The sequence below is a fragment of the Apis florea genome, unplaced genomic scaffold, assembly GCF_048593485.1.
Source record: "Apis florea isolate Af1SG1 unplaced genomic scaffold, ASM4859348v1 contig_3764_pilon, whole genome shotgun sequence".
Lineage (NCBI taxonomy): Eukaryota > Metazoa > Arthropoda > Insecta > Hymenoptera > Apidae > Apis > Apis florea.
In genome coordinates this window covers 218,851-243,202 of record NW_028256841.1, presented here as the reverse complement: position 1 = coordinate 243,202, position 24,352 = coordinate 218,851, and the positions used below count along the sequence as shown (strand labels likewise).

Here is a 24,352-nt window from a genome sequence, read left to right as displayed (position 1 = left end):
ATTTCTCTCCAGAACTGTGGGCAAGACTTCGGCCCAAGTTGAAAACACACATACACACACATACGTTACAGGGCTATTCTTCGTCTTGTCGTCATGATCGATTACCAGTAGTATTTTTAACTGACAATTTAACTTGCTATTCTCTCCTATAGTTACACCAGTGACTTGATCGTGCAATGAACCGATACGATTTTATCGTACGTGCGTTTTATTTTGCTTTATAAGAAATTTTTCCTTCCTTTTTCTCCCGAGATTGCGATGTTTCTGATTTCTAAACTGGAACGAAGAATGGAGACGTTTCGTTGGACACGTTATCGGTGAATTTCGACTTTTAATTCGAAGGAAAATTAAAATTTCACTAAGCGCATTAAATCTAGACGATAAACTCGTTTCGCTGTAACAATTAAATTACCCTATGTCACACGAAGTCGACGATAGTCGTACATAGTATCAGACACTTCTATCTAAATCGGAAATCGTCGGAGGTTCTATATACGGAACGTGTTTAAAATAAAATACGATTCACGAGTATAACTCCTTCGAGGGTGATACATCGCGTGTATCGATCGCGTATCATTGAACGCGCGGCTGGTTTCTTTTTTTTTTTTTTTTTTTCCTTTTCTTTCCTTTCTTTTTTCTTCTTAAGGATCCTATAATTAACACACTGCAACTGATTTCTGTTCCAGACGAGATAAGAAGAATCGCGGGAAGGAAAATCGAGACGAGGGAGCGAGGGGCACCTAGCCCTTTGGCGAGCTCGAAGGATGCAGCTCCCAGGCGGGAGCACTAGAATTCCGCCCGCGAGAGCACCGGCCTCAGTTCTCGTGATTATAAACGGAAGTAACATCGTATCGAAGACTGTGACGAAGAAACGTAACGGAAACTGTAGCAACAGTAGCGAAAACGGCGGACCCGGTACGAATAGCGACAGATACATAAGGAATAACGATAGGAATAACGATCCCGTGCCGCGTCTCCTGATAAGAAATCGCCATCCCGAGACGAGGACGAGCCGCCGACAAGCCCGAGTCACCGAGAAGCCCCAGCTGTTGGCGTCAGCCCCAAGGCGGAAGGATCGGGGCGAGGAATAGTAAAAAGAAAGTAGAGAAAAATCGAGGAACGACGGAAGAAGAGGAAGAGGAGGCAGGAGAGAAGGAGAAAAAGGTGAAGAGGAGGAGAAGGCTAGAGTTCTTTGGGAAGGAGAAGGGTGCCGACGTCGTCGTCGTCGGCGGCGGCGGCGGAGGAGGCGGAGGAGAAGGAGAAGGAGGAGGAGGAAGAAGAGGAGGAAGAGGAGGAGGAGGAGGAGGAGGAGAAGGCGGCGGCGGCGGCGGCGGCAGAGAAGGAGGAGGAGGAGGAGGAGGAGGAGGAGGAGGAAAAGGAAGAAGAGGAGGCGGCGGCGGCGGAGGCGCGACGGAGGAGAAGGAGGTGGAGGAGGAAGAAGGAAGGAGAAGGAGAGCCCAAAGACGAAGAAAGTGGAGAGGGGAGAGTGTTGGGGATCAGAGTGGGGAGGAGAAGGTAGAAGGAACGAGGAGAAAAGACGGCTGTGGTAGGGGAAACGGCGAGAATAGTAGAGTAGAGAAGCAGAGGCAGCGCGCTGAGCCACGAGGGGCTATTCGAGCGAGAAGGGGAGGGGTGACAAGGAACCCTGGCGGGGAGGGGACGCGGAGGCCTTCGGGGGGCCGACCAACCAGACGGCCGATGATGTCATCGGGGGAGGAGACCGAGTATTTCGCCCCCTACGGAGCAACTACGGAAAGCAAGCAACAGCGACTCCAGAAGAAGCAGAAGCGCACCAGACAGCGCGTGGACGCCGGCGAGCCGCGCAACAACTACTCGAGTATACCGCACTTCACCTCCCGGCCATCCTTCCACGGCGGCGGTGGCCTGTACGGTTCTATCTTCGGTGGCAGCGGACCAACGCACCAGCAGCAGCAACAACAACAACAACAACAACAACAACAATCGCAGCAACATCACCCGTCGCAATCACAATCGCAGCAACAACAACAACAACAACAACAGCTCCAGCAGCAACAAGCTGGAGCGGCAAGCAGTCAAGGTCATTTAAGTACAGCTACGACGGGTCCTAGCACTCAGCAGCATTCCGCCCACGCGGCTTTTGGCTTCTTCGGGGCACCGGGTTACGGCCCCGCCAAGATGTTGAACGAGCTACTCGGACGACAGGTCAAACAGGCCAGTGACGCCGGTGGCTCGCCGCCAGAGGGCGGCCACGGGATGACCGGTGCCGGCATGGACCCCGCTGCTAATTTGCAATCCGGTGCAGTGGTTAATTGCGACGATCCCGCCACCGCCGAGCTCACGCAGCACATGCTCCGCGATATACTCCAAGGGCGGAAAATTTCTGCGCTCGCGCTGCAAGAACAGCCGAACAACAATAACAGTATACACAGCAACAACAACAACAACACCACAGCGGATCTACTTAAGTCACAGCAGCAACATCATCAAAGCCCTCAACAGCACAACAACAACAACAGTGATAGTGCACGTAGTGGTGCAGTGCAGAGTGGTGGGGAGGAGAGTGGTGATGGGAATAACGTCGTGAATAACGCGAGTCACAGTGATCGTGATACCGTGATGCCGGGCGATGCTGAGGATAGTGCCGAGGACGCAGCCGCGGCCGCACGTGCCATGGAGGAGGCGTTCGCCGAAGCTGGTATGGAGCCTGGAGCGAATCTCGATGGATCCGATTGCGAGCAGAGTTTACCACCTAGTCCCACGCAGCCAAGGTCAGGGTCCGTCTCCGTCAAGGAGGAGATACAGGACTCGTTGAATATCAAACGAAGCCCTAGCCACTCCCCTTGCCCGATCGTGCCCAAAACGGAGGCCAACTCGCCGACCACGGAAACGAAACGCGCCCGTGTCGAGAATATCGTGAGCACGATGCGTAGCAGTCCAGCCCTACAAACTGCCACGGTGAACGGTTGCAAGAAGCGTAAACTTTATCAACCCCAGCAGCAGACGGTGCATCACGTTCTCCAGCACAGCGTCAACGATACCATGATGGACGACGAGGAGGAGAGCGAGGAGGAGGATGATCCGTCGACGATCAGGCAGAAACGCGAGGAGAAGGATAATCTCCAGACCCAGCTGAAGAAATTGCACGAACAATTGGCAGTGATGCAGCAAAAGTACAATGAGCTTACGAGTAGAATCGATTCGGACGCGGGCGAAAGCATCGGCGCTCCCCTAAGTCCTCAGCCACCGCTCAAACCACCGCAACCTCATCCACCGCCGTACAACGGGCTCCCGGCCCTCCCCACCGAACACCCACACGCCGCGGCAGCCGCTATGTATCACATGGGACAGAAACTCTACCTCGAACAGCAACAAGCCGCTCTGGAGAGGATGAAGCAGCATCAGGAGGCCGCTGTCAGGCAACAGCAGCAGCAGCAGCAACAGCAGCAGCAGCAGCAACAACAGCAGCAGCAACATCAACGGCAAAGTTCTCCGCCACCCCCTCCGAGTCAACCGCAGCAACAGAGTCAAAGCAATACAGGCCCGTCCACGCCGCAAACACCACAAATGCAGCCAGCGAGCACGCCTCTCCAGCACAAAGAATTCCAGGAAAGGATAAACGTGTTTAGAGGGGCGGCGGCAGCGGCTGGCACCTCGGGCCCCCATATCACCGACGAAGATCTCCAGAGTCTGTCCGACACGCTGAAAGCGGAAATCACCTCGTACTTGACGAATCTGATCGACAAGGTGGTGACGAGGTTCGTCCAGCAGAGGAGGTATCTTGGTAAACAAAGCGAGGCGGCGCAAGTCGCTGCCGAGCAATTGAACAAGGACCTCTTGTTGGCGAGCCAAATACTCGAGAGAAAATCGCCGAGGACGAAAGTAGTAGATAGAGGAGCACCACAACCACCCGGTGGCCCAAACGGGCCACGGGGGCCCCACAATGGCGGGCCCCCACCTCCACAGTCTACGGGTTTCCCGCAAATCGCGTCCATGGGTGGTGGACCCCATGGTCCACATTCTGGCCCCACGGAAAACAATCTTAATCAAATGAATCAACTGCCCTCGCACGTGAGGGGCAGGATGTTCCAGACACCGAAACCGCCAACCATGTACAGCATGGCCTCCATGCAGGCGCAACAACAACAGCAGCAACAGCAACATCAACAGCAACGAGAACATCAGCAGAGAGAGCAGCAGCAACGTGACCAATACTGCAACTTGAGGGGCGACGAGAGAGAAAGCAGGGACTCGGAACAGAACGAGGCGCTTTCCCTCGTAATGACACCGAAAAAGAAACGCCATAAGGTAATTATCATCTTTCTTACATATTTTGTGTAATAAAAAAAATACCATAGATGACTTTTCCGTAGTCAAACGTATTCACTTGTTGCATTGTTTACTACAAGTTCGAATCTGATCGATTAAATTGATCACAAAAATTATTTCATATATATATACATATACATATATATATATATGCGTATGTATGTCTTACGAAATACTGACGAATATTTCAAAAAATATAAATATAAATTCACGTTTAACATTATTGATATAATAAATTATTACAATAATGCGAATTTCGATCGCTTGCTACATTTTGTGTGTAAAATATAAAACGTGAAATATATTTTTATCAATTATTCGTTATTTCATTTCAAAATAAAACATATATACTTACAAAATATTCGAGTAGCTGAATACTTTTATATCCAATATTTGTATATACAAGTGATAGATATTCGTCAGTGACAGAATATACGTATCCCTCGATTTACGCAGAGTCTTTCTTTTACACGGAAATAAAAATATATTGATACAAAAAATATTGATACTTGAAAGAGAAGCAAAAAAATAAAATAGACCAAATTAGAAATATTTCCTTTTTAATTTCCATTTAACCGTATAAAAAAAAAAAAAAAAAAAAAAAGAAGAAGAAAGGAAAAAAGGAAGAGAAAAGAAACCGCGTAAATCCCGAGGGATAAATATACTCTTTTAGTTTAGTTTAGTTTTAAGTAGGCTAAGAGACTGAATTTCACGATTGTAAAATCGATGTATCAATTAGTATTTCCCTCCGCAGGTGACGGACACGAGGCTGACGCCGAGGACGGTGTCGAGAATCCTGGCGCAGGAAGGTGGTGGGTCGCAAGGAGGCAGCGAGAGTCCACCACCCCCGCCTCCACCGAGATCGTATCACCCGCCACCACCGATGCTGCCAGTCTCCCTGCCAACGAGCGTAGCGATACCAAACCCGAGTCTCCACGAAAGCCAAGTGTTCTCGCCGTACTCACCGTTCTTCAACCCTCACGCGGGTCATCCAGGCCAGGTACCACCTCCTGGCCCACATCACCTGCCTGCCAGTCCTCCGGGTGGAGGTGTAGATGTCAGGGACTCCCCTCCACTGCCCCACATGCCATTGCATCCTGCCTTATTGGCGGCTGCCCAGCATGGCAGTCCAGATTATGGACATCTCAGGATGGACAGCAACGAACGGCCCAACGACTGCAACTCCGACGACATCAGCTACGACGGGATTCAGCCTACAATATCCTTTTCTAATGCTAATGTTGTGTGTGTGAGAGAGAAAGAGAGAAAGAGAGAGAGAGAGAGAGAAACGTAAAAGAAAAGAAAGAAAGGAAAAAAAAAGATGATAATAATAAAGAGAGATCGTCTCGATTCGCCTTTTGGTCGTTGGAAGAGTTGGAGAACGTCCAGAACGATGCGCGCCAAACACGAGGGGGCACGCCGTTTGTGTAATAGTTAGCGAACTGTCGAAGTTCCCTCTCGAAAACGGGTATCTCTCTGTTTGTTGGAGAAACAACACGCGCGGAATCTCCGCCGACTTTGTAACGCGACTGGTAATATCGCGAAGGGACAGAGTCTGAACGTTCTCCAAAGAAAGTAGGATGGAACTTTTGATATTAAATCGGGGGAAGGCATGCGCGGTTTAAAGAGCTGTATAAAGAGACGAGCGAAAAAACGAGCGTTAAAAAATGGTATAAAGGAGAAAGAGTTGATGACGATGCTTAGGAATCCAGTTTTTTCTTTTTCCTCTTTTCTTTCCTTTTTTTACGTTTCTTTTCTGAGAAATCCCCGCATAAGGGAACGCGAGAGGAGGATGAGGAGGAGAAGGAGGAGGTTGGAAACTTTGGAAAACAACGGGCAGTTGTAGGAGAGAAAAAGCCAGTCCCGCCAATAAGGAGAAGGAAGTCGGAGAGTAAAGAGTAAGGGTAGGCGGCAAAGGGGGAAGCTCGGACGAATGTTAGATTAGTTTGCCACGGAGTTAGGCTAATGTTGGCTGCACCTACGAGTAGAGTTTGTCCGGCAACAACGCGCGAGGTCGAAAGTTCTTTGCCTACTCGGCCCACCCTCTCGGCCTCGAGTCTCACCCAACTTTGCAAGCCAATAATCTGTCCTGCAATTTCGGAATTTAACCACGGAAACGAGAAAGAGAGAGAGAGAGAGAGAGAGAGAGAGAGAGAGAGAGAGAGAGAGAGAGAGAAATAGAAGGTGGTCCGCGGCGAACTTCCCTTCACCAGCATCTCCTCGACTTATCGTAGATAAGCCACTTCTACTACTTCCCCGACCGTATGAGAGAATGCATCGTAGGAATTCCGTCTCTACAGACTTGACCCCCAACTTTATATTCCTTACGCCGATATCGGATCCTTTATTAAACGTCCTTGTATACCTCGTTGCCATCCATTTTTCCTTGGTCGAGTCGAATCGGGAGAAGGAGGGGAGGAGGGGGAGAGAGAGGGGGGAGGGGGGCGTTTTCTATTCTTCACGGAAATATCTTTCATCGAAGGGTAGCAACGGTGACGCGTTCGACGAAGGATGAAGAGGCAGGAACACTTGAACGCGTGTTATATATCATCCCCTCGTGATGGAAAAACCGGCCACGCAAAAATACGCGGCGCATTCATAAGCGGGGAAGGCAGCGAAGTGACCTCGTAGCACTGCGCTTTGACTTCGTAAAAATAGCTTCGGCGAACGGGCGAAGTTAAGACACATCCTTCTCTCTCAGAACGATCGTCTGAAAGCGTGATCAACAGGCGCGAAAAGTTCAGCAGCTCGATTATCACGCATGACCCGGCCGGATAGCCTCTCGCGATGCTCTCTCTCTCTCTCTCCAACACTTACCACCGAAAGCACTTGCAAATATATCGAAGGGGGTCTCTCCCCTCTCGCCTCGACCAGGAAAAAAAAAGACGCGTGTCGCGCGGGGGCGTGAGGTGAACGCGTCGGCAACGATGCAACGCCGGTGGAACTGCATCGGCGTGTGTTGGTCCGGGTCGTTCGATCGGCAGCGCGGCGTTCTTTGCCGCCTTTTTAGTCGGCCTTTGATGTAAAATCAATGGCGCATTTTTTTCACTCCCTCCTCTTGGGGTAGGTCGAGCGCATGACCGGCGCGGCGCAACCTGCTGTTCACCACTCACCTCCGGATTCACCCTTGTCTGTCGCTGCTCCTGCCGGCCTTCCATGTATCCAAATATGCTTTTCACGCTGCTCGACTTTCCTCCGCCGGAATAACCCTTATTACTGTCTGCCATCTCGTTATCGCCCATCGACGAGCGCGCGTAAATGCGTCCTTCATCGCGGACGGATCTACACTCGTCGAATCGTTCGCTCGTGAAGGAAACGACATCGCACGACGAGAGCGACGATCACACCGACAGGTGTTACGTTCTCTCTCGCCCTCTTCTTCGTTTCGAATTTTAGAAGATTGCTATTTGGCTGTATTCCGGTGTTTCGATCGTACCTCTTTCGAATGAAAATTGTTTGAATTCATTTTTGTTTCGGCCTGGTCGATGAAAGGGGATGAAATTCTTGTTCAGGGAAGAGCACGCCTTAAAGGGACGGACGAATCGCGGCAGATTCGACACAGGATTAACCAAATAAGAATGCGATGAAACCACATGAAGAGATCCTATTACCGATAAGAAATCGGTAAGGCTTCCGTTGAGGATACGTGGCCAATCGTGGGTCAACCTCGGTGAGAACGTTTCGAGCCCTACTACCCTCGCGACATCCACAGCTTGTACGATTTCTAATCCAATTTGATACGAAGGAAACACGATTAAGTTTGAGATATTTTGCGTACACAGAAACAGATCGCCGTACAGAACGTCGTCCTTCTTCGAATTTTGTTTTGTTGCTGGTCCACCCATTTTTCCATACTTTTCTTCCTCCTCGATATAGAAAAAATTGCACGTATATTGCTGCTAAACTGCTTCATCGTGCATCATGTAGCAAAGAGTACAAATTACTGTTTGAAGAATATAATGAAAGAAAAACGGATCTTGTAATAATAATTGTACCGATAAATACACAATTACGTTATGAATAGATGAAAAGATGATGATGACTATGATATTATACGCGTTGGAATGTGTTTATGATAGAGATAACGATCATTTCAACGATCGTTTGACAAGCAAAAGTGATATTTCCTTAACCACGGTGAACTCGTCGATGCTAACACCGATACATCTGAGGAAGGCGAAGCTGATGTTCTTCTGGGTCAGGTACCCGTCCTCGTCCATTCTCAAGATGTACTTCCCCGACATCAGGTTCAATAAGAACAACACAGCGCAGCTGGTCAAGTGGTTCTCCAACTTCCGGTGAGTACAGCAATATTGTATTGAGAATTTACGGTTAACCACGGAAGTCGAAGGATTGTTTCAAACTTCGAATAACGGTCAAGATTTTGTAACATGTGGCCGTACAAATATTTCCCATGTATTTCTACGTTTTCTAACGCGCTCGATTTGTTTATTCTAAAATTCGAGGAATCACGAATCTTGAACGATAATTGAAACTAAACTTTCTAATGAATAATTTCGTTAATTAATAGAATTATATATTTTGTCAAAAATATTCGTTTTTAAAAATTAACAGAAACAAAATATCATTTCGATATATGTAATTATTCCAAATTACCGATCGATTAATATTATTAATTTCTGAATATATCTTTATTTATATTAAAAATTACATTCCAACACGTTTCCAAAACGCTTGAAAGGAACAATCCTTCGTCCTCGTAAAACAGCATGCACCTTATTTTACCAGAACAGAGCCCCGATCCTCGGTACGATCAACGTACGAATTTGCATAACACACCGTCCACTCGTCGTTCGAATTCCACATCCCCCTGGTAAAGACCGATCGTCGATATGAGATATCGTCGTCTTGGAACCCGTAGATCCTGGAATCGACGAGGAACACCTCCCTCGATTGACATCGTAACGCCACTCCCCGGTTTCCGTGTTGGCGCGGTTAAAAGAAACGCGGAGGATGTACGCGAATCCTGTGTATGCAAACGAGGACGAGGTTTTCAAGGGATCGACCACTCCCTGCGTAGAATCGGTCAGAACCCAAGAGACGAGAGTCACGATGGGTGTGTCCGAATCTTAATTACCCCTCTCTTCGGACGGGGATAAGTAACAGCGGCTACATTGCGGCCAGGTATGAAGAGCGTAGGAGTCATCGTTGGTACCATCGCACGTACCACCAGGCATTAGCCTGATTATAATTAGGCTGAGTACAGTACAGATCCGAGATATAAGGCGGCCGAGAAACGCGCGTGCTTCTGTCCCTACATTATTGCCGCTTTCTTATCGCGAGAGACGCCCATCCTCTTGGAGACCATAAGTTTTCGAGGCCGACCTCCAACATTCCGCGATGATAGTATTATTCCAGGAAAGAATATTTGTTGGTTCGTTACGTGATATAACGTTGGTTAAATGTATCGTGGATTTTGTTTCATATTGGTTATTATGAGTAATGGAATTTTTCTGACGCGATGGAATCGGATTAGGAAAATTAGTGGAATTTAAAATACGCGATTTATCGATTCTTCTGATACTTTTTAATTTATCGGGTTAATTTAACAGGTTAATGATGATCTAGCGTTTGAACGTGTTGTTTCGTATTTACCCAATTTGAAGTGAAAAGTATAAGGAGCATTTATTTTTTTTTTTTTTATATATATATAATTGTCCCTCGATTATCACGAGAAAGTAAATCACAGTTTCGAAATTAGCAATGAAAATTTATACGGATTATGAAATACACGTACGGTTCAGTTTCAATCATCGGCATCGAATCGTGTCCATCATCGTTCCGTTGATCTCGTACGAAATATTCGAAGCACTCGGGCGAGCAGGGGGAGACCGGCCGCGAAATTTAATTAACGCAGGAAAAGGTCCATTAAAAAAGCTGGTCCCATGGAAATGAGGAAAGGGTACACTTAAAATTCCGCCGGGGGAAAATGAGCGCAAAAAAAAAAAAAAAAAGAAAAAGTTGTTCGAAATTTTATTCCGACGGTGAAAATAAACGTGTACGTTCGAATCGCCTGTTCGAAGCTGGTACCGAAGGAATAATTTCGAAATCATTTCCTGATTTCTGTATCGTGGAACGAATAATCGATCGGAAAGCGCAGTACCACAAAAGAAAAAAAAAAGGAAGAAAGAAAAGAAGAGAAGAGAGAAGAAAAAAACGCGAGCGCATTTGTCCACCGTGGAAAGAAGAAGAAAAGAAAAAAAGGAGCAAAGGGCAGCAGAGCGAATCAGTTGCACCGGAGGAAGTTGTCCCTCGTGCCGTTGCTCTTGCGCTCCACACTCCTCCAATCTCATCCTCCTCCTCCTCCTCCTCCTCCTCCCTCCTCCTCATGGCCCTGTTTCGTTCTCTCGAAACATTCTCCATCGAGAAGGCAGCGAGAAAGAGAATCGGTTAGAGTGGTTGATAAGAGAGGAACGGGAGGAGTGTGTTTGCAAAAGTTTCAAACGTCCAGTAAAAAAATTGCATTGGAGGCCGGCTTCCGCCGTTAAGCACAAAGCTAATTACCGGCTGAATATATTTCGGTACATTTTGTCGTGTCGGGACCGGAGGGGTCTTCGGTCTCTCTTCTTCGACCTAAACCACCCCCTCCTCGCCCCCATTCTTCCCTTTTCCTTCGTCTCGTGTAGCTACTCCCGATGACGAACCAGACGAACACGACAGGGGCTCCCGCTCTTTTTCAACGACGATCGACGAAACCGAAAGGCCCTACATACAAGGCCCTTCGTCCACCCTCCCTTCTTTCCCTCGACTTCTTCCCAGGCTCGCATAGAAGAAACAAAAAGAGAAAAAAGGGAGATTTCGATCTCCCTTTTGATTTAATAAAGCACCGAAAGATCGAGCATTCGTTCCTTTCGAAACGGGGGCAGAACGGTGCGCAATTAACCCTAAGCCCCAAGTGATAAAATTAACGCGGCGGACCCATCCGCGGCAGATAAAAACTATTGCTATCCGGTGGAGGGAGAATTGACCGCGGAGGGAGGAAAAAAAAAAAAAAAAAAGATCCACCCCTCGGAACTGTTATAATCTCAATGCTTCCAGCCTGGCCGTGTCCATAAATAATTACCCGCGTCTACCCCGTCGGCCACCCCTAACGATCGTGAAAGGGAGAAATTGACAACTTTCCTCTTGATAATCCTTGCATATTAGTTTCGTACAAGTTTTCCCGTAAAATGGCGATTAAAGGACGACACGAAGGTGCCAATCTCGCGGCTCATTAGGCACACTTTCACCCCACGGACCCTCTCTCCTTTGACGACTAATCACGTAAGGGTTTACCCCGGACACTTTTTCCTCCTGGCTCTGGTACGGCAGTCGTTGTCGAGCGTGCTCGATCTGATAGCCTAATGCACGGCTTCCTATGCGGAAATGCTTCGCCACATTATTCTACGCTGCCTACGGGTGCTACACGGACTACAACAACCCTCCTCCTCACGTTGTACTTTTGTCACGAGAACCGAGTTCACTTCCGACTTACCGTCGTCCACGCTTTTTTTTCTCCCTTTCTTCCCTTTTCAATCTTCCACCGATGAGAATCGTCGGTGGAGGACGTTCGATTTAAGGGACGGGTATGATCGATCCCCCTTCCTCGGCCCGACCATCGAATCGTTTCTAATCGAAGTGAATTATGGACGAGATTTAGATAAGAAGCTGTCGAGGTGATGAATCTTCGGCACGGGAAAATAAGGGAGGAATCGATCGATACGATCGATAAAAATCAGAGAAATTAATATTTTGAATTGGATTTCTTGTTCTTCTTGCCTCTCTTTTCTTTTTTTTTTTTTTACCCTTGATATTAAATAGCAAATTTATTTGTATTAATGTGTAGCGTAAGTGTTGGAGATAGTTTTAAATGAGGAGAGGGGGGGAAATGAATGATAAATAAAAAAAGAGGAATAATCTTGGAAATCGAAGTAAGAAACGTGAACTGTATCCTAAGATAATTATCACGTATATAAAACCCTCCCTTTTTGCAATTTCATTCGACAATCCTTGTGAATAATTGTGAATAAAATCCCGATAATTTTTCCATCTTTAACTGTCCGCATCAAAAATTCCAGCCGGGGAAAACGTCGATCGCATTTAAAATTGATAAACATAATGTACATGCATCTCACTTCGCTTTTCATTCGACAAGATATATGTATACATATGTATACATATGGCAGGCGTTTCAATCTTTCAACATTGTTCGTGAAAATAACAATTTATAAACTATCTTGTAACACGCGATTCTTTATTTATTACGAAAGTAATACAAATTCGCTCCATGAAAGATAGTTCATTTCTGTTCATTAATTCTATTCGAAAAAGTGTATTCGCGAAAAAAGATTACCCTTTGACGAGCTAATTATTACGCGGCAAGCGTTAAGAATTAATAAAACATTCTCGACCCGAGAGAAAAATACTTTCATGTAAGAACGTTTCCTTCGTTCAACGAAACTATCGGTCCCGTATCGAGAAGACGTAACGATAGAGGAAAGGGTGGGTGAGAGGGGGAGTCGTCGTGGAAAGCGCGGAAGGGAAGGGAATCGAGAGGAGAGAAAGAGAGGGACGAGGTTTCACAAAGCGATTCTTCGCACCCTATTTTCTCACGCGCACGTCGAATCGAAAGCACGTCCGATATCTTACGGAGACTCGTTGACGTCGAGCGTACATCATCGGATCTGCTTATACCGACGACGATATTGACAGCCTTCGTTCGATGAAGCTTGCCGGGGGGGATGATTGGGGTCGTCGATGACAGGGTTGCGACGCCTGTGTGCGCGCCTCGAACGTGTGTCATGCTCGTGTCCTCCCTCTCTCTTTCCTTCGCTATATCTGCCTGCATCTCCGCCTCTGTCTGTTTGTGCGCGAAATAAGGGGTGGGAAGAAAGGGGTGCGTAGGCGGAGGGAGGAAGAAAGGGTGAGATGCGCGGGAACTCGGGTTGGTACGTTATCAGATCTCACGGTAGGACACGCGACTCGGCCCGGAAGATCTTATCTCGCGGCGATGGAAGGAATTTTATGTCGTATAATGGACAGCGGTGGCGTACACACGACACAGAGACGCCTCCACGATGGATCTGCGTCGCGTGGAGCAGCCCCGGTTCTCGGTAACGAATAAAAGGCCGCCCGCGATTCTTTCTTCCTTCTTTTGAAAGCGAGAGAGAGAGAGAGAGAGAGAGAACCACTTTTTTTCAGCGGGGAATTTTTTTTTTTTTCTTTTCCTCGGTGATCGTCGGACCGACCACGAGCCAATTTAGAAATCGTGGGAGGACAGGGTGGAAAATAGATGGAGGAGGAGGCGTTCTTTAGGATATTTTGACGTCACGTTGGTGAAATATTGCACAAGGATTGATTCCTCTTTATCATGGGGAGTTATCAAGTTGTTAGTTACGAATTAGAAAATTGAAATTTTCGCTGGAGATACATTCTTTGGAAATATTTTGTTTTTGTCACGTTATTTGTCAATGTTATTTGTATTTGAATGAAAATTGAGGAGCACGATTTTTTTTTCGATTTATCATGCGACTTTTTTCTAACGAAATATTTAATTTAACGGATATTTTATATTAGATACTTTTACAGATCGACGTGATGTTTCTTAAAAGAAAATTTAATGTGAATCATATAAAGTAATGATAAATATAAAGTAATCATATAAATATTTGGAAGAATAGAAAGTATTCTTTGCTCCATGTGAATAGCTTCTTAAATCAATAAATCAATAAATTGTTTTGCATCAACCTGTAAATAAAGGATCTATGGTAAATGCTTTCTCAATTGAACATGCATATTAAAAAATATATTTCAAGATTAAGATTTTATTTGAAGAATCATCACGGATCAATCTTCCATGTGATATTCGACAAAACTCTAAACTCACTGATTAAAAATCACTATGAAATTTTCTCCAACATTTCTCAATCGATTATACATACTTCTTCAACGGTTGATAAACCAATAATTCCTCGCTCATTGACTCGTCGTCACAATCCCCACAATCAGAGGGAAATAAAGTCCGTGTAAAGAACAGCGACGTGTCTTCGAAAAAAAAAACCAACGTGGATAAACATAAACGTAGAAGAAGGAGGGGGGAAGGGTTAATGATTAAACGCGAGTAAAAGTAATAAGTAGAGGAAGTGTGCGTTGTAAACGAAGAATCGAAAGCTCTCGAGCAGTCGAATAATGAAGTCGACGATGAATTTACCCAGTCACGCTTTCGAGGGGTTGCTTATCGTCTCGAAATCCTCGATAATTCTTCAACGAGGGTGCGCGTCTCTCTTTCTAATTTCTCCTTCGCCTCGTCCTTATCAACCGACGATCGTGCTTCGTTGTGGACATTACCACCCTGTCCCCGCTGACCACGGTGGTTAGGGTAATGACGCGGTAATTTTCTAAACAGGAATTTCCTTTTCCAACCCCTATCTACCTGGCCACGAGCACGTGACCGGTCGTTAGCGTCTACTTTTCTTCGTCGTCCTTGCGAGTCCATCGTTAATAAAAAAAAAAAAAACCGGATTATTTATTTCGATTCGAAAAATCAGGACTCCGATAATTTTGTTTTAACGGATTATTATTATTCTTTTTTTTTTTTTTTTTTTTTGAGCCACAGTTTCTTATTTATGGAAAGGAAACAAACGAATGGATAATTGTTGAACGCGAATTAAAAGGCGGATATTTGCGGTGTCGCTAATTCGCCACCAAGATTAATTTTCGATTTTTAGCTATTCGAAACACGTTTAAAATTAGTCTAATTATAGTTTCTACTTTTCCACCGATTTCATAAATCAGATATGAACGAGGATAAACGAAACGCATCGACTGAAATAGAACGAAAAGAAAGGAACCATTAATTTCAAAATAAACCTTGAGTAAAAAATCGTTCCTTCAAATCGCGTCAAAAAAAAAAAGAAAGAAAGAAAGAAAAGAAGAAAGTACAGGCGAATGAAAAGAATAAGAAATAGTGAGAAAAGTGAAATTGAAGGCGGAGAAGGGAGGTGGTAGCCCGTACGTTCACCGAAATCTCGACTACAAACGGGCTGTGTGAGAGACTGCAGTCAATCTCCAGGCGCGGGACCACGCGCGTGTTCCGTGTACTCCACCGCCGTGGATGGCTTGCGTTTTAATCCCACAAGATTGTGCATGCCTCGTAGGAGGAGAGAGAAGTGCGACGCTGGGGGTTGGCTGGGCGGGGAGGGATAGGTTGGCGGCGGAAGGCGTGCGTGGGCGGCCGTGGTGGTAAACAGGCGAGAGCAGGCGAGGGCCATTTAGCGAGAAGGCTAGACACGAGCGTCGCCACGCGTGTTCTTGCACGTATGCACGTACGCGTGTGCACCCATACGCGAACGATGACGACGACCGAGCCCCGGTTTTCTCTTATTGTGAGGAATAAGCTGGCTGCAAACCACCACCGAGGAGGGAGAAGGAGGGTGGGGTAGCCGGAGAAAATTCGAGCCTTGAGGTAGTAGAGACACCGGGTACACCCACTCGGCTAAGCTACGAGAGCGAGAAAGAGGAAGGGGGAGAGGAAGAAAGAAGGAGAAAGATGTCGAGCCATACGTCTCGTGTGCAGACGTTTCGTAGGTAAACGCGTGCAGGAGACGCGTGCTTACGTGTTTCGTGTTCGTAGGCGCGGAGTACGCGAGGCTTCGGGGGGTAGAACCGGAGGAATGCGAGCCTTGTAATTACTATGCTCTCGTAATCTTTTCTATACTTCCACATCTATGAATATCTCTCTCCCCCCGCTCTGCCCACGCTTCTTCCGGTTCTGTTCTTCTTTCAATTCGTTGCCTGCTTCCTGCTCGCTGTTTCACGAGTCTCTCTTGCTCGTCCTTTTCCGCTGGTCGCTACGGTTTTTGGACACGCGACATGTATGTATGTATGTAATTGGACTCGTTTCCTGCTTCGTCGAGCAACACTTTTATTTCACATTTAGCGTGTCTTCTCTTTTTCCTTCTCTCTCTCTCTCTTCGTTTCGTATAAAATACGATTTAAGAAAGAAATTGTAGCATAAGAGGCTTAATTTTTCGAACGTCCTTCTCCTTTCTCTCGTTTCCTCTCTTGCTCTCGAACCAACGAAGTTGATTCATCGCGAAAAACGAAACGATGGCTGTCCAACAGGAACGAAGCACATCTTCGGGATCGTTGACATTACTACCGTCTCCTTGCTTCAGGATTTCGGCTCGTTTCTGAGAGGGAAAGTCCTCTCTTTCGACTTCTCCTTCTCATCCCGCGTCGACAGAGTCCGGTCGTTGAGAGAAAGAAAGGATTCCGGGCGAAATGAGCAGCACGAGTTCTTTGAGACAAAAGCCGAAAGAGAAACGAAGAGAGAGAGAAAGAGAGAGAGAGAGATGAAGGTGGTAGGGCCAGAGGTAATACATCGAACATGGAAAAGGGTTGGGGATGGCAGGAACAGTAAGAAATGGTAGGAGTAGGAAAAGGGAGGGAAAGGAGAAGACGATGAGGACGAAAGCGCGGGGAAAAGAAAGGGGTAGAAAGAGGTGGAAAGAGAAATGTATCATGGCAGTTGCGTAGCAAGCCAGGACCAACCCTCTAATGAAAAGAAGGAAACTTTGGTCTTTGACTTTCGGGCCGCGGCCTTGCTGACGGCTATACCTGCTCCTCCGAAGGGTAGAGAACGAAGAAATGGGAAAGAAGAAGATGCCGCCGCGAGGCCCTCGAGGAGGCACACAAAGGAGGCCCTCACCGCGTTCTTCTCGTTCCTCTCTTCCGCGTCTCTGTGCTGCAACACAGTTGCGCGAGTCCTGCACATCCGCCCATCTGCCAAAGAGTGTACACGCACGAACGGAACGGTGAAGAGACGAGCGGGTTATATAGATAGTTGAGCAAGATCTCGAGGAATTCGCGCCAGCTCCTTAATTAAAAACTCAGTGCACGGCACAATGGAGTGGCAACTCTTTGGATACATACTTGGATACACTCTTGCTGCTCGGCTACCGCTACCACCCCCATTGCTGACGCTGGTCTTCTGAAGATAGGTACCTACAATACCGACTCCCAACAGACTACTTCCTTTTCCATAGTAGCCATAGAGTAGCCTTACCCCTTGCTCGAACGAATATATCGCGATTTTTCCATTCATCCGCCCCCCCAATTCAATTCGATCGTTAAATTTGTATCGCTTGTCGTTTGAGCTGCTTTCCTCGAAAAGTCGCATCGTTTACATACAAGTACACACGTGCATGCATATGTGTTTTTGCACCTGTAAAAAAAAAAAAAAAAAAAAAAAAGAAAAACAAGAAGACGCACTCGTATAACAATTCATTTCGAGAATTTTATTCACACTTTCTTAAACTCTCCAACGTAGAAATTGCGAATATCGCACGTTGGAATTATCGTACGATCGTATATTCGATTCAACACTGCACGAAGATATCTTGGCGCGGCAGGATAGCAGAGCTTGTCGGCCGAATTCCCGCGAGGAAGCGAATTTTTCGGAAGAAGGGTAATCCGGCTTATGGCGGTGCAGCCGGGATGAAGCACCCTGCATCGAGTCAGCTTACCTCGTACGTGGTGGTTGTGCGCGTAAACGGCAGTCACTTAATTAAAAATTACTTAATTACGTTCTTGGCACTAATTAGTGGCGCTTGGCTCTCTCTCGCCCGTGCACCTCGACTGCCTAGGCACCGCTGCCACCTTCTCCTTCTCCCTCTCTCTCCCTCTCTCTCTTTCTCTGTCTCTCGCGCGCGCGGTCCGCCCACACCACGACCTCCTTCAACCCTCTCTCGCCTTCCTCGACCGTTAGCTGCCTCCTCCATCTCCTCTTACACCCTCCTTCGCTTCTACACTCCGTTCACAACGCTCAGCCGGCAGCGAAATCTCTGTCTTGGTTTGCATTCTTCTTCTCTCTTCCGCAACGCGCCCCTCGCCCGCCTTGCCACCCGCCAACAATCCAACACCCTCTCTCTCTCTCTCTCTCTCTCCCCCCCTCTCTTACCCCTTTTCTTTCCCTGCTCTCCGGAAGTCAGACTAGCAACGAGTTACCCGAAGCGCCGTAAACTTCCGGTTAACGTTATTTCTCTTCTTATTCGGTTTTCTTCGCGGTTTTCACGCACTGCCGACCCTACACCGCCCTCCCCGTGACCCGGCTTCCGCAGGGATTACCCCTTTGTTACCGGGTACACGACTCCGGAGTCATCTTTGAAACTCGAATGCTATATATATATATATATATATATATATACCTGCACAAGCAACCGGAGCACCAGTTTCTTTCTTTCTTTTTTTTTTTTTTTTCTTCTTTTTTTCCCTCATCGCTCGTTCTGATAACCCGAAAGAGCGAGAGAAATACGCGGGTGAGCGAGGGTGAAACGAAGCGAATTCGTTTGTTGTTTCCCTCTCGTTCGATACCGAACCTCGTTTTTTCTTTTTCTCTTCTTTTATCACGGCCCTTTCCCTTCGTTTTTCGTTGCCATCTTTTCGAGATCGATCGATTCTTTTTTTTTTTTCTTTTTTTTCCTTCAATCGCCGACGGAAAGAAAGAAATCTCGAAAAGCTTCTCGAGAGTAATAAACCTGGCTGTCGACACCTTTGCCCGCGAACGATCAGAAAGGGAAGGGGTAGTGTGTATCCTCGACACGGGGGGGGGGAGGGTGGAGGGGTGGGACGAGCAAGGAAGAGAACGAACAAGCTTACCACCCTCGCGAAATGTCAGCGTACAACATAAGGGGTTCCTGCTGGCGTTGCAGCGGGCAAACGGCAGTCAGACGGCAGCCGTAGCAGCGGCAGCACCAGCAGCACGAGCATCGTGTCCTTTTCGAATTTTTTGATAATGAACACAAGTACGAGAAACACGACGGGTATTGGCTGGGCGGCAGACAATGCGGTGGCCGCAGGGTTATCGCGGGAGGAACAACGAAGGAGGCGGGGGCGCTGGCTGACGGGGTTTCGATGGGAGCGAGCCTCCGCGCGGGGAGAGAAAAGGAGAAGGGGTGGCGGAGGGTGATGCCAGGGGACTTTATAGGGGATGTAAGCATCGCCACTGCAAGGCTAATCCGCCGCTATGAGCTGCTACTTGCAGCATGAGTACGGTACACTCCCTGCCAAAGATTCTTTTCTCTGCCACCGATCCACCCCCACCCCACTCCCACGATGCCCCCTCGGGGAGTCTTCTTCCCGGCTTGGTCGAACGGAACCAGTTCGTTGACCCCGAACGACGAAGGACGAACGAAAGACGCGGCTTCTTTTCCATTTTCTTCTCCTCTCCTTTCTTCTCCACCCCCTCGAGAGAGAGATTCGAAGTCAAGAGAAGAGGTTTCACGGGTTGAAAAACTGCGAGGAAAAATAACTCGTGATCAGGAACGTTTGAAAATTTATCTCTTGCGGAAGACGGACGGGGCAATTATGATTCGATCATTGGCTAGATTATTAACCCGCATCGATGCGGAATGGTGTATAAAACGATGGGCTCGGGACGATTGATTAGATCCCTGATGGGACGGTGGGATATTGCACGGTGGCCTGATTACGTAAAGCCTCCGGAGAGAGAGAGAGAGAGAGAGAGAGAGAGAGAGAGAGAGTCTCGTCATTCCCGGGGTATTTAATATCTCGAGAAAAATGCTTGTGACGTTCTAAAGAATTTTATTGTCCGGGCCGTATGAGGCTGGGTCCGAGGGCTCGTTATCCGTATTCCTATTGTTCGCCGAGTGCATTCCTGCCGGGCGCAAATTACGGCGAAACATCTGCCGGCTACCGTACAATATCAGCCTCTTTGCCTAAGAAATATCGGAAATAGTTGGCCGATCCGCGAAGGAAACACTTGGCACGATGCCTAGTTCCCTCTCGGCGGCTTTGCTCCGGTTCCGCTACTTGCCGATGCATTACTTAGCTAGCAAGTGCAAGCAAACGGCCGAGAGCTTGCTAGCACGAGCAAGGAGACCTAGAAAATTCATCGTCCGCGATGAATGCGCCGAATACGGTGCTTGCTTTTTTTTTTTTTTTTTCCTTTTCCCTCCCTTCTTTCTCTCTTTGTCCTCCTCCCATCCCTTCTTTCCCTTTCGTCTTCTCTTTCTTTTCAAACTGTGGCGCAACTCTGTGGCCACACACATATACACGCGCGCGCGCGCGCTACATCGAAGGAGGGAAAGGGATGTCACGGAATTAAAATGCGATATTGACCGCGTCCCGGGCTAACTAAATATTGATCGTTCTCCTTTGCGATCTCCTTTTGTTTCGTTTCGCGGCCGGGAGAGGCCAACTGACACGAATATCTTCTTTTCTTGCCTTAAGACGAGGCTGGTGGAGTCATTAACGGGACGGCCTCGGTTTTCTCGCGACACTGATTCCACTCCTTGAACCCCTTCGCGCTTTTCTTCTCTCTCTCTCTCTCTCTCTCTCTCTCTCTCTCTCCCTCCCTCCCTCCCATTTATATTATAACCACCGCTTCAACCGGAGGTAATTGTTTTCCGTGGAGGCAGGCGGTCGCGCGCTTTTCAGACGCGGCTAGAAGAGCGGAGGAAGTTTCGCGACTAAGGCCGAAGACTAACGCGGAAACGAGAATACCCGTTTTTTTAAGCGAATTAATTCCAGCGTGAGATCGTTAAGGCAAGTGCCAGGCCACTTTCCACCTACGCCCATTCTTTAAATTTACTTGTCATCTCCCCTTTTCTCGCTTATTATATCCTTTCTCAACCCTGGCCCTGATCTTCGATCGGCTCTATCTGCATCCATGTGCATCCATCCTAACCTCTTCGATTCCTATTTTCGCTCGAACGCTTATGCAACGTTACATTTCTATCTGGTTTCAAACGCGTTCGAAATTCGTAACAAGCACACACTCGTACTTCTATTCACTTCCTCATCCGATCGTTTCTTTACCCACAATTCTGAAATCCTGGAATCGTTCGTGGATAATAATCGTTTATCCGCTATCACAGCGGATCCAGCTATCGACCGTCATTTTCCATCCACGCTCGAAGGATTTCCACGGCGGCGGGAGGGGGAGGGAGGGAAAACGCGCGTCTACTACATCATCCACCCTCTCCTGCGCTGAGTGCGCGCAGGATCTGGCGCGCGAGCGAGCGCGTCATCCGTCGAGATACCAGGCGCTCGTTGCCCGGAGACTCTCTCTCTCTCTCTCTCTCTCTCTCTCTCTCTCTCTCTCTCTCTTCCTCTCTCGTTTTTGGGCTCCGCACGAAAAACGTGAAATGATAATGTAGCCGGTATCCCGCCCTAATCGGCTTTGTATCCGCCGTGATGGCTGGTGGACCGAGGGGGAGGGAGGGAGGGAAGTGCAGGCCGGGGAACGAGGGAGGTGGCGGGATCCTGGGGGCAACCGGGAGATGCAAGCCTCCTCCAGCCTCCATGGAGGATTTAATTTACATCCACTGGCGAAAAATGCGGAAAACAGTTTATCAAAAAAGTTACCGCGCAGGCTCCGAGAGGCTGAGGCAGAGAGGCGAGAGAGATAGCGAGTGGGATAGGAGCGAGAGGGATGGAAAACATGTAGCGCAGGAGGAGGTGGTGGTGGAGGAGATGCCGGAGGAAAAGGGGGTGCGGGATAGAAAGAGGGTTCACGACGGCAGAAATGAAATTGTCCGTGCATGGATTACCGTCGACTTCGTTATACCCTCGAATTAGTCTCCCCCTCCGCCCTCCCTACTTTCCTCTTTCTTTCGGCTCTACATGTCCATTCTTCTACCTCTATCTCGCGGCGCATCATTTATTCACCGCTCCTAAAACGGCACTTAAGTATTTTTTAATAAAACCTCTTACCTCGTGCGAGTACTTATACCTCTGCCATTTATTACGCCACGAATTCTTCTTCTTCTTCTTTCTTTCTTTCTTTTTTTTTTCTCGCGTCTTTCTTTTATTTTATATATATATATATATATACCAACTATATATCCGATAAACACCGACTTAATTTTACCTCCCTCGCCTCCTTACCACTGCTACTTCGCTCGAGATTCTTGTTTGTTGTTTCTTTTCTTCTTCTTCTTCTTCTTCTCCTCCTTTTTTTTTTTTTTTTTTTTTTTAAAGAGAGAAGCGAACGCGTATTCTCGTTTCTTCGCCTATTTTCGTATTCACGAATTCAAACGTTAACGTTTCAGGCCAGGCTCGATCAATTTTAATGAATTATCAAAGACGGACGAGGGAATTGGGGGAAATAACGATCACGCGTAAAACGATAGTGGCTCGTCCGATGCAACTTTAAATTTCTCGCTAATCCCACGGGGTATCGGTCCGATGCCTCTTGTGGCGGTTCGCGGCAAAGCGAATCGGGATTCGAAATCGGCGTGGACCGAGCGTAAAATTACTGTTTCGGCCAACATTTACCCCGCCACTCGCGGGGGTAACGTTCGACTGGACAGCGACTCTGAATTGATTTCGTTTGAAATCCCATCCTCCATCTACCCTCCTACCTCTTCTACGTCCGCCACTCACTCTTCCCCTTCCTCTCTTTCTCTCTCGTCCAGGATCGTTGTTCACCACCCTCGGCCTTTCCCTTCTTCTCTCTCTCTCTCTCTCTCTCTCCCCCCTCGCTCTCTTCTTCCTCGCATATTCCTCTCTATTTCCCTCTCCCCCTCATTCTCTCTCACTCTGACGCCCTCTTCCTCCCTCTCTTCGTTTTCGAATCTCATCCGGGTCTCTGACGCCTACGTACAGAGAGACCGAGAGCAGGCGAAATGCATTTCGATCCGCACCATTTTCCTATCTGGTCGCATCTGCGTGTCCAGCCTCGAAACGGGGGGAGGGGGAGAGGGAAGAGAAAAAAAGAGGTAAGCACCGGCGCTGAAAAGAGGGGAGGGGGTGAAAAAAGGAGGGAGGAAGAGGGAAGAGAGACTCATTAGCCGGGGCAACGCGACACGCGGCAGGCAGAGAAAGTGATGCTGCAATCAATAACCGGTGACGCTATTTCCCGATCCGTGCCCCCTTCGAAATTTCTGCAATTTCGCCACCCGATTGCGAAACAATGCGCGCCACACGATTCCCGTTTCATACGTTTCGCGCGCGTTCTTTCTCCCCAACCAAGGCAAGGAACGACGCGATCCTCGTTTTGCGACAACTACGAACTTTGAATTCGAGATTGCTCTTTAATTTTTTTTTTTTTTCTCTCTCTCGATTTTCTCGAGGCAAGGATGGACACGATGGTGTATCTTTTTAGATTCGAAATGAACGAGAGAATCGAAAATTCTGCTTCTGTTTCTGTTTCCGATCTTCTCGAATCGGAAGATAATTGTTCGAATCGAGCAATTCGAAAATACGGATAAATTTGAAACGAACGACGTTGGATTCAATGATTCGATTTTTTGGATGGGGAAAAAAAAAAAAAAAAAAAAAAGAGAGGATACGTTCACGCGTGGACAAAGGGCAAAGTTGCTCGCGCCACCGTTCTCCATTCTCGCAATCGAGCGCGGATAGGAAAGTTGTGCCGGAAAGTTAGAAGCCGTGGATCATCGATATAATGTAAAACGCTACGACCAACGTGCGGCACATCAAAAGAGCGAATTGCAAAATAATAGAGCAACGCGGTTAGTTCAAAATTCAACGAACCCCGTCGATGAAGGCTGGTAATCAATGAACCTTATGCGGAACAAAGAGATCAATGAACGCGAATGACTCGATGATACCCAGGCCAGAAGCAAAATAAACCCGGGGCTCGTGAAACTGGACGAGAGAGAGTGAAGTGAAAGAGCTTGGTTTAAAAACAACACCTGAAAAAAAGGGGGAGGGAGGGGGGGGGGAAGAGTAAAAAGAAAATGAAAAAAAAAAGGAAAGAAAGAAAGAAAGAAAGAAAGAAAGAAAATGCGAGGGAAAAAAATAGAGAGAAAAAAAAGAAGAGACAAAGAGAGAAGGGATTCGTAGGAAATTCAACAACGAGGCGGCCCAACCGATAATATCCGTCGTCCATCCTCGAAGACCGGGTAGAGGGTCGGTGTCACTGGTCCCGGCGCCACGTCATTCGATATTTTTGTCAGTAAAACGATATCAGGCAAATTGCATCTGTCCTTTACACCGTGGCTCCGAGCCAGATCAAACAGTGTTCGTCCCTGGATATTACTCTTCCCTCGCCGCTAGC

The 24,352-nt window shown here is 47.5% G+C and overlaps 1 protein-coding gene and 1 long non-coding RNA gene across 3 annotated transcripts in view; both read left to right on the top strand.

The window, feature by feature from the left end:
• Positions 1-1,200, top strand: part of LOC147656460 (uncharacterized) — a 108,572-nt gene extending 107,372 nt beyond the window's left edge. Inside the window, exon 4 of the long non-coding RNA XR_015294392.1 lies at positions 687-1,200. This is a non-coding gene — a long non-coding RNA (uncharacterized LOC147656460). The remainder of the gene's footprint in view (positions 1-686) is intronic.
• Positions 1,201-1,448: 248 nt separating this feature from the next.
• The window catches only part of LOC100864189 (uncharacterized), a 38,310-nt gene continuing 15,406 nt past the window's right edge, over positions 1,449-24,352 (top strand). Inside the window, exons 1-3 of one of the 2 annotated variants that reach the window (XM_086915041.1) lie at positions 1,449-4,287; positions 5,048-5,527; positions 8,452-8,606. In XM_086915041.1, the coding sequence (XP_086771167.1) occupies positions 1,699-4,287; positions 5,048-5,527; positions 8,452-8,606 (3,224 nt within the window). In that variant the 5' untranslated portion in view covers positions 1,449-1,698. The remainder of the gene's footprint in view (positions 4,288-5,047; positions 5,528-8,451; positions 8,607-24,352) is intronic. The other variant, XM_031915064.2, reaches the window with a different exon arrangement.